General features: G+C 34.9%; 2 protein-coding genes across 5 annotated transcripts in view; both read right to left on the bottom strand.

Moving 5' to 3' along the window:
- The window catches only part of LOC137238431 (membrane-associated transporter protein-like), a 1,095,627-nt gene that overhangs the window by 1,028,766 nt on the left and 53,455 nt on the right, over positions 1 to 13,406 (bottom strand). The gene's annotated exons all lie outside the window — the stretch shown is intronic.
- Positions 7,872 to 10,622, bottom strand: LOC137236922 (probable pre-mRNA-splicing factor ATP-dependent RNA helicase mog-4). Of its 4 annotated transcripts, none has more exons than XM_067760008.1 (7): positions 10,358 to 10,622; positions 10,107 to 10,297; positions 9,897 to 10,044; positions 9,582 to 9,757; positions 8,830 to 9,320; positions 8,620 to 8,769; positions 7,872 to 8,526 (listed from the first exon to the last, which is right to left on the bottom strand). In XM_067760008.1, the coding sequence occupies exons 1-4, from the start codon at positions 10,377 to 10,379 to the stop codon at positions 9,708 to 9,710; spliced, it is 411 nt and encodes a 136-aa protein (XP_067616109.1). In that variant the 5' UTR covers positions 10,380 to 10,622; the 3' UTR covers positions 7,872 to 8,526; positions 8,620 to 8,769; positions 8,830 to 9,320; positions 9,582 to 9,707. The 4 variants fall into 4 exon arrangements, with proteins under 4 accessions (XP_067616109.1, XP_067616107.1, XP_067616108.1 ...); XM_067760006.1 differs by having other exon boundaries at positions 7,872 to 8,769; positions 8,830 to 8,976; positions 9,033 to 9,320; XM_067760007.1 differs by having other exon boundaries at positions 7,872 to 8,769; positions 8,830 to 8,976; positions 9,079 to 9,320.

Here is a 13,406-nt window from a genome sequence, read left to right as displayed (position 1 = left end):
TTGCTTTCTTCCACATCGTGGGAAAACATGAAGAGGTGAAGCAGAAATTTATGATGTGTGTAAGCGGACCTAGTACAAACTCCATTACGATCTTAATAAATCTTAGAGAGATTCCATCCTCCCCCATTCGATTTTATACTTAATAAAGACTTCAAAACATCAACCTCGCCAATTGTATCAAATTGAAATTTGTTATCAGGGCCGACATAGGAGGAGTAATCTTTTATCACACTTAGTAGTGCCCTTGCGATGTATTTTAAACCTTTTTAATTTTCTCCACTGCTCCTTGGATGGAAGTAAGGGATCTAGCTTTGATTTACTGTACCTACACTTTGCCTGCCTGATAATAGCTGTTGTTTCATTTCGCACTTCTTTGTATCGACACCAGGAAATATTTGTCCTATTTTTACGCCACTTACCATACTATTTTTGACGTTGCCGATCGAACTCTCGAATTGTACCAGGGACACGAACTGTTAATAACACTTGCACAACGAATAGGCACATGCACATTAAACAATGTGGTCAAGTTATTATTAATAAAATCTAGCTTGGTATCAACCGTGTCAAGAAACCAACAGTCAGTCCAATCAACACCACATATATCGGAATACAAAGCATTAACATTCAACGATTTAAAATCACGAAACACAAATGTACAGTCTAAATCAGAACGGTTCATTTTAACATCTATAGTACATAAAATCAAATCATGGTCAGAAACAAAGGATATTTGCTCAAATTTTAAGACGTGATAGGATCACAAGTTACAAAATAATCAAGAAGACTGGGTACAGAATTATTGTCAAATCTCGTCGGGTTAGCACTATTGAAAACGCATAGACCTGCTGTTGCAAGCTGGTCAAGTAGCTTACTACTGTAGGAATCATTAACAAGTAGGTTCACATTAAAATCACCACAAATCAAAATACGTTCATAATCAATTACAAATTCGGACAAATCAATAAAAAATGATTGTAATGAAAATTTTTTTGGGGTTGTAAAAACATATTACAATAATTTTATTTACTCCATCAGACAGCTCAATGAAAATATATTCAACATCAAAGGAATTAGAAGTTCTCTAGATTTGAAGGTTTTTTTACAGTAAACTGCAACTCCCCCCTCCTTTTTTGTACCTACGATCATTCCGAAATAGATTGTACCCATTAATCGAAAAGTTGAGATCAGGAATCTCACTGCAGAACCATGTTTCAGAAACACAAATCACATCCACCCCAGAATCCTCAAAAACATACCTAAAAAAATCAAGTTTGTCATGGCTAAGGCTACGTGCATTAAAATGTACTGCATTGAAGCCACGATTTTGCTTACAAAAAAATATCAATCAAAATTCTTTCATTTTCATTAGCGCCAGGGAGAGATCTATGGAATGACCCCATACACATAAAGCTGAACCAAAACAGAACGAACCAAAAGCAGACAAGCAACACGCGTGTGTGTACAAAAGACCATGGCAAAAACAGTGGGGGAATGACAAGATAAAGAAAGACAAACAATTAAACACATGATTGCAAAATAGAGCGAAAAACGGTAGTGACAACAATTAAGGGTCAATTATACTTACAGTGCATTGTATGACAAAACAGTACATAGCATGTGAAACAAAAACGTGGTTATAATTTACGTAGCGTACATAGACTATCGCTGACAAGGGCAAGCACACACACAAATAAAGTTTGTATGTAAAATATACACAACCACAAGGAAGCAATATGTGGTACTCTCAGAGTGATGCTCATTTGTCCACTCTTTGCAATAACAATGTTAACAGCACGGGGAGTGAGAGAGTCGCGCGCATAGCACATACATGAAAATCATAATTCAACAGACTTCCATGCAATCAAGTACACACAAATCTCATTGAACAGATATTGTTTGTGAGAGCAATGCTGCTTTGCCCTGCTACGCTATGTAAGTATAACTGACCCTTTAAACCAAGCGTAGGCAGATTTGTAAATGCAAGTGTATAGGTAAGTGAGAGCCCGTTGATCGCGCGAACCAATTGGTTTTCGTGTCAGTCACTTGTTAGACAGCAACTTACAAACACTTCAATTTTTTTGATACGCAATATGTAAAGCGAACAAATTTTTATGCTAACCAAAAAAATTATACGTACATTCATGCATATTTTTAACATTTGCGCGCAAACATGCGATAGCCACACACGATGTTACTACACCAGTAGTTCAGCGACGATTAGATCATTTGGTAAGCAAAGAGCGCAACCTGTCTGTGTGAAGAGCGTAAACTGTTTGTCTGATCAATTGATCTATGAAACGCCGATGGATGCTTTAATGGCATCGGCATTTAGTGTCACAATTGTGCACACTCAATTCACACGTATTCTTATTCTCTTTAGTTTACTGATCACTGAGCAGTTGGCGCAGCAACATCGATTGTGTGCGTCGCTCGCAAGGTTGACGAATGTTATTAGCAAGCAACAAACAAATATCTTTTGTTAATTTTTTCAATGCGCACAAGTGAAAAATATTTAATGTTTACCAACCCTTTTGCGCAAATACGATGTATTTAATTGTATAAACTGTTTGCTTCCCATTGTGCGCATTAAAAATATAATAACAAACGATCTTGTCTTGTTGCTTGCTAATAAGCGAATGAACTAAGCAAACCGATGCATCAAGTGATGTGCGCGATTATCGCGCTCTCACTAACACATCTGCATTTCCAATTCGTCGATGCCTGCTTTAAACATATGATAGGATGAGAGTACAGGAGGACAGTAGGATATTTGAAAAGGAAGATAAGAGAAAAAATAAAGAGAATATATTATATCAGATACACTTAATATTAATCATAATCAGGTGCCTGCAGCAACAACACGCTCAATACTCTCGATATCAGTCACCTTGACAGTTTTACAATTTGGACGTACACGAACATACACATATCCACGAATTGAGAAAGCAGGAACGAGCTATTTCTCTCTTCTCAACTGCATTGCAAAATGGATTAGCTCACGATTGTTTTTGGTAAGGCGCTCATGTATGTGTATTCTCCCGTCCGAATTTATTCGTAAATCACGATGCATTAGTGGACGCTTATTCTCTTTGCAAAAACGAGCCACTGCTTTGTAGACCGATCATCATAATAGCTCAGTCGTACAATGACAGATGCAGGTGTTTTGCTGTTGTTTTTGTTAGGCACACGAAAGGCTGAGGAAATAGGCAATGCTGGCACCTTCAATGATTGGCACATTTTGTTAACAGTGCCCTTAATGTTGTCACCATCACTGAAGGGGAGCCCATTAATCATTATGTCACTGGAGACAGATTTTTTTTGGCATTCATTTAACTTCTTTTTTAGCAGCATAATTTCCTTTCGCAGTTGTTCATTGCATTCAACTTGAGCTTCTGCTTTAACATTTCAGCAATAAGGCGCTCTTCAGAACTGTTCAGTCGATCTGCAATCTCTTCAATAATGGCCGTTCTCTGCATCTCCAATTTGTCTTCAATAAGCTCAATCTGATCTGCCGACTGCACTCGCATTTTTGTTGGAAGTAAATATCACTTGGCGCGAAGCTCTAGTATGGGCATCTTCGATAAATTTGTTGCTTGTTATATTGTTTGCAATTAGGAAAAATTAAATAATTATACACAAAGAGCAGAATAGCTTCGTATCGAGTGATTGAGTAAAAACAATTAAAATCAATACGGAAAGCCCGCAAACGCCAAAAAAGCAAGTACAATGACAAAATAGATAACTAAATAGACAATAACTGCAGCGCACCGAAAAACACGTCTACTCACGTTGAAGACACATATTTTTCGATATCGAAAATTTCGAAAAATGAAAGAAGTGCCATAATTCTTTACCAAATACGAAAAGAGGCATGAAACATGGCGATTGGATTGGTTTTTTGACGCAAGGTATACATAACACCTGACACCTACCATATTAAGTAAAAAAAATGAAAGTTCTGCAGGGCGAAATCAAAAGCCCTTGGAAGCATGGCAGGAATAATGTTCGTGGTATTACATATATAAATAAATTAGCGGTACCCGACAGATGATGTTCTGGGTCACCCTGGTCCGCATTTTGTTCGATATCTCAAAAACGCCTTCACATATGCGACTAGGGGCCACTCCCTTTTAAAACCCTCATTAATACCTTGAATTTGATACCCATTTCGTACAAACACATTCTAGAGTCACTCCTGGTCCACCCTTATGGTGATATCTCGAAAAAGCATCCACCTATAGAACTAAGGCCCACTTTCTTTTAAAGTACTCATGAACACCTTTCATTTGATACCCATATCGTACAAACACATTCTAGAGTCACTCCTGGTCCACCCTTATGGTGATATTTCGAAAAGGCATCCACTTATAGGACTAAGGCCCACTTTCTTTTAAAATACTCATGAACGCCTTTCATTTGATACCCATATCGTACAAGCATATTCTAGAGTCACACTTGGTCCACCTTTATGGCGATATCGCTAAAAGGCGTCCACCTATAGAACTAAGGCCCACTCCCTTTTAAAATACTTATTACCACCTTTCGTTTGATACCCATATCGTACAAACACATTCTAGAGTCACCCAAGTCCACTGTTGGCCTCGCAGAACGCTCGGTGCGCGGAGATCCAATATAATTGAAAAGAAAAGAAAACGCAAATAATTTCAATATTAGTATTTTATAATAATTGATTTATTATTTGTTAAGCGGGTACAATATTTTACCTTTGGTATGTGGCGTGACAGCAGCAGTTGACCGTCTTCCTTCGTGGTTGAAATTGAACAGAAAATGGAAAGTGATCTCCGTGTTGTCGAACCGGAAGATCGTGCGGGAGTTTTCCAAGGGATATTTGTTATCCGATGGAAAGCTCAGTTACCCCCCTGCAAAAAATGCGATTAGTCTAGGATGAGTCCGGGATGAGTCGCAAGGGAGTATGCGACCAATGCCAGTTTTGATCTCTTTGTATGAGTTCAACTGTTTCCTTTTGTTTGAGCATGTCCTATGAAGAGACTAATTGTACCCATTTATACCCGAAAGGGATCGATGGGATCAATCCCCTTTGTACCCATATGGGAACATAAGAGAGTAGTCGCTTTTAGGTCCAATAAGGACTCAAATATGGACCAGTCGCATTTTTACCCCAATGGTAGTAAAATGATACTCACCGATGTAATCCATTTAAAAATAAAACAAAAAACAAAATTTTTTTAGTTTCATTTCCGGTTTATATTGAAATAAGCAAGTTGAAAAATTGAATCTTTTATAATTTGTATATTACTCAGGTACTACGTTAATGCTATTCATTAAAACAATTCACAAGCATTTTGTTAATTAGAAATAACTTAAGTTTCAAACTTTTTTCATACATTAGTTGATCAGACTTTTAATAATAGATGGCTTTATTTATTTTTAAATTATATTAATATATTACTTCATCACATTTTTAGTTAGTTTATTTCATTCATTATTTTTATACCTTTCATGAACATGAAATGGTATATTAACTTTGGTCCGATGTTTGTAACGTTGAGAAATATAGAAGATAGACTCACCATTAAGTATACCGAATTGATCAGGGCGACGAACTGAGTTGATATAACCATGTCCTTCTGTCCGTCCGTCTGTCTGTTTGAACGCAAACTAGTCCCTCAAATTTTGAAATATCTCAATGAAATTTGGCACAAGGATGTATTTTTGTATTATATTAAACATTTGTCGGATTCGGTAGGATCGGACCACTATAACATATATCTCCCATACAGCCGATCGTTCAGATAAGACGATTTTGGTCATTCCTGCCGCATATATTAGAAGATATAATTAAAAAAATTACTTTGATCGGAGCTATATATATTATATATCCCATGCACCCAATCGTTCAGATAGAAAGGTTTTTGGCAATTTCTCCCTTAATTTCCGATATAAAAACGTTAAACTTGGTGATATTTATTCTAATATATCATAGAAGATTTCCTAAAAAAATCTCTTTGATCGGAGCTATATGTATATAGTATATACTTATCCCATACAACCGATCGTTCAGATAGAAAGATTTTTGGCCATTTCTCCCTTAGTTTCGAATATAAAAGCGTGAAACTTGGTAATATATTCTAATATATCATAGAAGATTTCCTGTAAAAATCATTTCGTAGCTATATACAATATATATCCCATTCCGATCGTTCAGATAAGGGGGTTTTTTGCTATTTTTTATTTTATATTTATCTTAAAAATCGTTTAGGTATGTACATCTTTTCACTATATATTTCTTATCTTATATATCCGATTATTTGGAGATTACGAACGGGATAATATTACTGTTCAGCCCCATTCATGAAAGGTATGAAGTCTTCGGGACAGCCGAAGACAATCCCGTCCTTACTTGTTTTAATTAAAAATATATCTACTCTTATCAACGCTGAAACTTGGCCAAATCTCTTTTAGCGTGGCTTGACAAAACTTTTTGATTTAATTTGGCCATTTAGTGAACATTTTAGCGCTTTCTTATTGTGTGCTTATAATTTGATGTGAAAGAACAAAAAATAATAGGGGGGACTCATGAAAGCATATAAACTTATAAGGTGTAAAATTATATCCATTTACACACGCTGTTATATGAACGCACCTAGAAATGCTCTTGATAAAATTGATTGTTTATCAGCTGTATTATTGCCAAACAAACATTTTTTGATTGTTATACAAATTAAAAAATACCAAGATTAAGTTAAAAATCAAAACTAAAAAGCGTTTACTTGCTGATGTTGGAGATTTTTGATGAAAATGCAAGGTTGCATTCCTTTGAGTTTACCGCGTTTACACAATGAAATGTGCGCGTAAATTTATACAAATTGTGTAAATGATTTTTCATACAAAATTTGACAGCTCGTGCGTAAACTAGATAAATTTATACGTTTACACACTTTATAAGGCATTTATACGGTTACATGAGTCCCCCTAATATGTTTGTAAATAAACGATTGCAATGAATTATTAGGTAATTCACAAGGTCTTATATTCCTCATATGTATTTGCTACGATCTTAAACCGCTCATATCTGCTTTGTTGTTGTTTATTATATAAAATTTGGATAAAAACTACAATTCAGCAACTTATGTATATCAGATGCACTAAGTTATAGCCAAATAATTTTTTGTTTTTTATTTTTGAAAATTTCAAAGAATTTTTATTAATAAGGATAAGCGGTGGCATACATTTAGATTTTTACAGGCTTTTTATAGATAACCCTCCTTACGGATATACTTAAATACGATCTACAACAGAATTTGGTGTTCACGAGTGTCGTATTTAAAAAGATAGTACATAAGACAATAGGAGACCTAGTGAATTGACCATATAAATTATTTGCGAGTAACATATTTGTGCCAATGCAGTAAATGTCAAGTAACGCGTCAAAGTTTTATCAGCCTCAAACTATTCTCCCAAACTTAATCGACTACCATATATGTAATACTCATATATTGCTACTTCAGGCTAGGTGCTCTCATAAATATCAGAGTGCCAATATATTGCAGTTTAGATGTTTTAGTTTTTGTATTCAATAATCGAATGTACCTTAATTAAAATTATTTCTTGTCACACATATGCTGCTGCAGTCACACAAATTTTGTAGGCTGTATTGTTTTGATTTAACTGATAACTCATTGCGAGCATTTTGTATTAGCAATATAAATAAAAACAATATATATATGACTACTTTTTTTAGTGTTTCTCTTTAAAATTTAGTATTTTGTTCTTGTTTACTATCTTTAAAAGATATGCATTTAATTCAGAGGTAATTTATATAGACAAGTGTGGGAAATTTTTAAATTTAAAATTAACTCACCCTTAAAGTGATATAAAATGATATATGTTTATTATATCGATTTCATACAGAAACTTAATCGAATCACAATTTGGTATTATGAAATTTGTTTGCCATTTGTTACATTGACAATAAAATCCGACCAATTAAACAAAACGTACCAGATTTTTGACTACACTAGGCATTCAATAAAGCAATAATGAGATCATTCGGAATTTGCAGTTTGTACGGAAGATTGAGTTCAAGAAAGGCTTTGTGATAAAGATTAACCTCCTGTGTGCATTTTGCATTAAGTACTTTGTTTTAATATTTAAGAGTGTGCGAATTTTTTGTATTGAACAAGAACTTAAATAATTCACATAGTAATTAAGTATATACATTGAGTATATAATAAAATCTTAGAAATAAACGAAAAATAATAATTCATAACACGATTTTTTGTTGCCTTAAATGCCTGTTGTTTTGCACAACTTTTGGACAAACGAAATGTCCTATTATTATTATATTTTTCGTAAAATATTGTATATCCTAAAACTAACTTCAGAGTTTTGGTGTCGAACCGTTAATTTTTTTGTCTAAAAAATATGGTAGCGGCTTCTATAGTTATTATTTGTAAACGTATAGTAAAATTTACTCCGATTGTAGTAGAATTCAAATGCAGTTATGTATGATAGACAACCCTCTAAAATATGTATAGCGAACTTGTCAGGATAAGGTGATGGCAAAGCGAATTCAACCCAATGCAGAAGAGTGTCAGGTCAAAAGAATATATGCATTGATTTCGATCAACTTACATATTGTTGTACTAAGGCATTGTTATGATTGTGACCCCTGTTTTTTTTGTCGATGAAGTTTCTTAAAATGTTTTGACTTGGCAAATTGCAATCCTTTTCGGAGCTCATCCTCGGGGGCTAATCGCTCAAAAGGAATTTTAGAAACAGCTCCTAAAAATTTAAAAGTTTAAATTCAAAAAACAATGTATTAATATAAGGGGTTAGAAATACCTGCCAATTCGCTATACAAGTTGGGGAACGATTTCAGCCCAATCTTACCATGAGTCCCGTCCAAATTCAAAGTAATTATCACGTCTGTTTTTATAATTAGTGGTAAATTTTTCGTATTGTTGCATAAATTGATGCAATCATAGATTCCTGTAAAATAAACAAAAAGTGTTTAAAAAGTATATAATAGTTCATATTTAACGTACATATACATCTATGTTGGACGATGTTTTTTTCGTCCAATTGCTGTACCTCATGTACGTCACAAAGTGGAAAACACTTTACGACAGGTGTATTTTTTACTTCCTGACGAACTAACTGCTCGGTAGCAACTTTCAGCGCAGCTATGGCATCCGTGATAGCGGTATTTTGGGTATCAACTATCATTTGCAGCTGATCCAATTTTTCTAATTTCTTTTCAATTGATTGTAGTTGCCTCTCAAATACTTAACAAAGGCTGCAGCACACAACTTCGAAAACGCATTGGGTGGCTTCTATAATAAATTAAAAAATTATCATTAATATTGTGAATCAATAATCCTGTAAGAACTGAATTAATTTCGATTGGCGTTTTTTTTTTGCAAGCTAGTGGAAATAAAACGCTAAGTAAATTTGCGATTTGCCTAGAAAGAACAACACGAAGTAACCTAATTTAGTTGGGTAAGCGGATTGGTAAAGCAGCTAAAAAAAGAGTCAATTAGCCGAACTTCTTTCACCACCTGCATATTTCCGCCATGACGAAAGTGTATAGCTACCTGTATCAAGCCATTGATTATAGACTTGCAACAAACTCAAATGATCACCATGCATATGACTGAAGTTCTTACGTGCTGTATCGGCATGTATGATTTTATCTTGTAGACGATAGAATGTTGCGCTATTCACAGAAAGCATCGCAGCAATTGATACCAATTCTTCGGAATAGTTATACCTAAAATTACGGAATTCAAATTTAATAGTACTGTTTACAATGTATGGAATTCCGAGTATGAAATCAAACTAATTTATACGCATTGATTAGTTACATTTCAAACTCGGAATGCAATTTTTCCAAACTATTTCTCACTAACCAACACATTTACCCATCATTGGATCAATTGGAAATTCGGCCATACGTCTACCCAATTTGGTTAGTTCACCATAGTGATTGAGCGCACCCAAAGTGTATAATTGTTCTAGATTTAAGTTTCGGCGATATTTGTAGCCAGCACAACTTTCCTAAAATTGGGTGGTGGAGGTTCGAAAATGGTTGCTTGCATATCACATGTAGATTTACATACACTGGTATGATGAGAAGACGTATCTTTGGAACCCAAACGCTTAACACGATCTTTTAAAACTTCTTGGCATGTTTCAATTTCATCTTGTATACGAAATATAGGCGCATCATCAAAGAGTTTTGAAAATTTATCAGCATCCAAAGTTACACTGGAAATTAAAAGCTTTAATTCTGGTCGGAAGCGTGCTATAACTTTGGATATAAGAAAATCATTAAATGTTTGGAAAACTTAAATTTGAGAAAATTACCTACCCTTTTTCAAGTCATACGGCATGTAATAGCTCGTTATCCTTAACAACTCACGGCCTTTTTAATGTTTTTTCGCAACTTGTACTGATTGCTTTTTGTTTTCCCAAAAATACACAAAACGTTTGGCAAACAGTGTTAAAATTAGAGTTGACCGATAAGAACGATATATTTCCGATACATTTACGGTTGAAAACATTTTAATTAAACAATTATTCATTAAAAGAAAGGAAATTTACACAACAACATTTTGTATTTTGTATGGAAAACTATAGAACAGCATATCAGCTGTTCGCTCAAGGGTCTACTGTGACGTAGATTCGCAGAACGAAGCAATTTTGAACTCGTGAATGCGCAATCTGGGTAGGTGATTGGTGTTTGATCACAAATCACACACAGAAAATTGCGCATTCACGACTTCAAAGTTGCTTCGTTCTGCGCATCTACGTCACACTTGACTGCTTGATCGAATGAAATAAAGAGAGAAAAAACAAGAGCTAAAGGAAAATGACGCAAAAAAATTGCCCATAAAAAACAGCTGATCTTTTGTTTACATGTGCAATGCGCAATCTTGTGTGTGTGATTTTTGGTGTTTAATACCACTCCCAACATTCGACAGAAAAAAATCGATTGTTTTCTTAAAATTAAACTATCGATAGTGCCATCGTTAGTTTTGCAGCTCTTGATAACAAAAAACAGCTGTTATATCTTTTCCGTGCATGAAAACATTGAACTTTAGTGTATGTCGGTGTTGTTGACATCATTTTATTGCAATGTTTATTATATATTCTCTTCGTTTACTTCACCAAGACCTAACTTGAAAAATTGGGCCCACTTTGCGAAGGTGGCACTACAGCCACTGCAACTGACACCGCTGAGTTCAATAAATCTGCAGGTACTCCACCAGAAACAATTGTTGACTCCTTTATAACAGACAGTAGTATGTTAAGTGGAGTTAATGGCAACCGAGAACAAATCACTAAAACTATTTCACGTGCTCCTGAGCTGGAAAAATATTTAGATCACAATTTTTTAGAGGAAACCCAGCAAGTGCGATCTAAAGAGGTAAACCTGAGTGCTAAAGCTCCAGATTTACATGGAGTTTGATCAGTGCTGAATATTTTTGCAGTATACCGGGTGAATGTACTGAAAAGCTAAAATAACATGCAGAAGATAATACAAAATTTGCGCAAGAAGCGGAATTAATCGCAGAAAATATGATCTTGGCTATGAGGAGGTATGGTGAAATATAAAATAATTTATTCGTATCACTTGGGATATGAATAATAGACTTCGGGCGGTTGGAGAAAAAATTTAACCAAGGAAACATGCAGAAAGCTAATTGGATATTGCAGCACCCGAAGAATAAATAAATGATTGTTATTCTTTTATATTTTTGTGGGTACAAATATTTCCTTGGATGATGTGTACTACTTGCGATGATTGAGGTGAAATGATTCCACAGTTATTAAAAAATGCCAAAATTCAAAATATGGTTTGTACAAAAATGCAGTAGGTTAAGTTGGCTGTAGTAGGGAGTGGTGTTTATTTTTTTTTTAGTTAAAGGATCTTTAATAAAACAAATATACTTGATTTTCCTCAAAGGAAAAATTAGTCCTACTCTATAATTATGTACAAATTTACAAACACATGAAATATATATGATCCTATATATACTTCCAAAATAATAATAATAGTGTTTTGTCTCGGTAAATATCCGGGGAGAGTAAGCCCCCTTCTCTTCCAATATGTGATGTGCTGTTTTTATTGTTCCCATTGATTGGTTATCCTAAATGTTTTTACCCGACTCCGAACGCATATGCTTAGGCAGATGAATTTCTTGCTGAGAAACTTTTCAAAAAGGATTAAAAACATTATCCGAAAAGCTCTACATTTTTCTTAAATAATTCGATTCCTGTCTTAAAAAGGGCTTAAAACTGACTAATCCCAACTGTACCCAAAAGGGACTAAAGGGGATCAATTATGCCCAACTGTAGACAAAAGAGATCAATCGGGGATCAATCTCTTTAGGGATTAATCGCGCGATTTTTTGTAGGGCCGTGTTAGTGTTGCATATATGTGAACATACACGAATGTGTATGCATGTGGGTGTGCAGTACATGAAAGTATGTATGAATGTATTTGCACTAATAAATTATGCATTAGAGTGGCCGTGTTTGCAGTATAAAAATATTTAGGTCCTGACCTCAGCATGCCGGCCAGCCCTCTTGCGGTAAGCAACATCTTGAAATGAAGGAAGGTCATGCTGAAGCGATCACGCGCACGTATTACTTAAAACTAGATACAATATGTTTGTATTATTGAATGAAAATTTGTTAACTGATTACGTCCGGACTTGTTTGCATATAGTAGCCGCTGTAGGAAAAAGAAGCAACATATTAAAGCGGAAAACAAGAACGGGTTATAATTCAAAGCACATTATACAGTATACATATTTGGACTGTATTTATATTTATTTATCTGTTTTGTGTTCCGAGACTTTTCGTAGTCTGGACGTCTCCGTTCCAGATTTCGACGAATGTAAATTAATTTTCCATCTGGACAAAGAACCCAAGTCTCTGTTCCAGATTTTGACTTTATGAGGTTAAATGTTATATCCAGATGAAAAGGACGCGTCTCCGTGCCAGATTGGATTTATTTTGTTAGATTATGTGACAATTAATTTTCCATCTGGACAAAGAGGCCAAGTCTCTGTTCCGGATTTTAACTTTATGAGGTTAAATGTTATATCCAGACGAAGAGGACGTGTCTCCGTGCCATATTGGATTTTTTTGTTATATTATATTTAAATTTTAATTTTCGGTTTTATTTAAAAAAATGAATTTTGGAGGGAGGACTCTTTAAGAGTCAAGATAGGTACACAACGGTGACGAACTGGACTGTTTTAGGGCTTTGATTTCACATTACATTTTGACTTGATGACTTTGGGCTGGTAGGTGCGGTATTCTGCCACTTTAGTAGGTCGGGGTGAAACCCTACCGAAATGGCTGGTAGGCTAATGCTGCACCTGCCCACGTCCCGTTAAAACCGTGGC

The sequence above is a fragment of the Eurosta solidaginis genome, chromosome 1 (genome assembly GCF_040869045.1).
Source record: "Eurosta solidaginis isolate ZX-2024a chromosome 1, ASM4086904v1, whole genome shotgun sequence".
In the NCBI taxonomy this organism is placed as follows: Eukaryota; Metazoa; Arthropoda; class Insecta; order Diptera; family Tephritidae; genus Eurosta; species Eurosta solidaginis.
The sequence above is the reverse complement of the archived record's forward strand: the minus strand, read 5'-3'. Positions and strand labels throughout refer to the sequence as shown.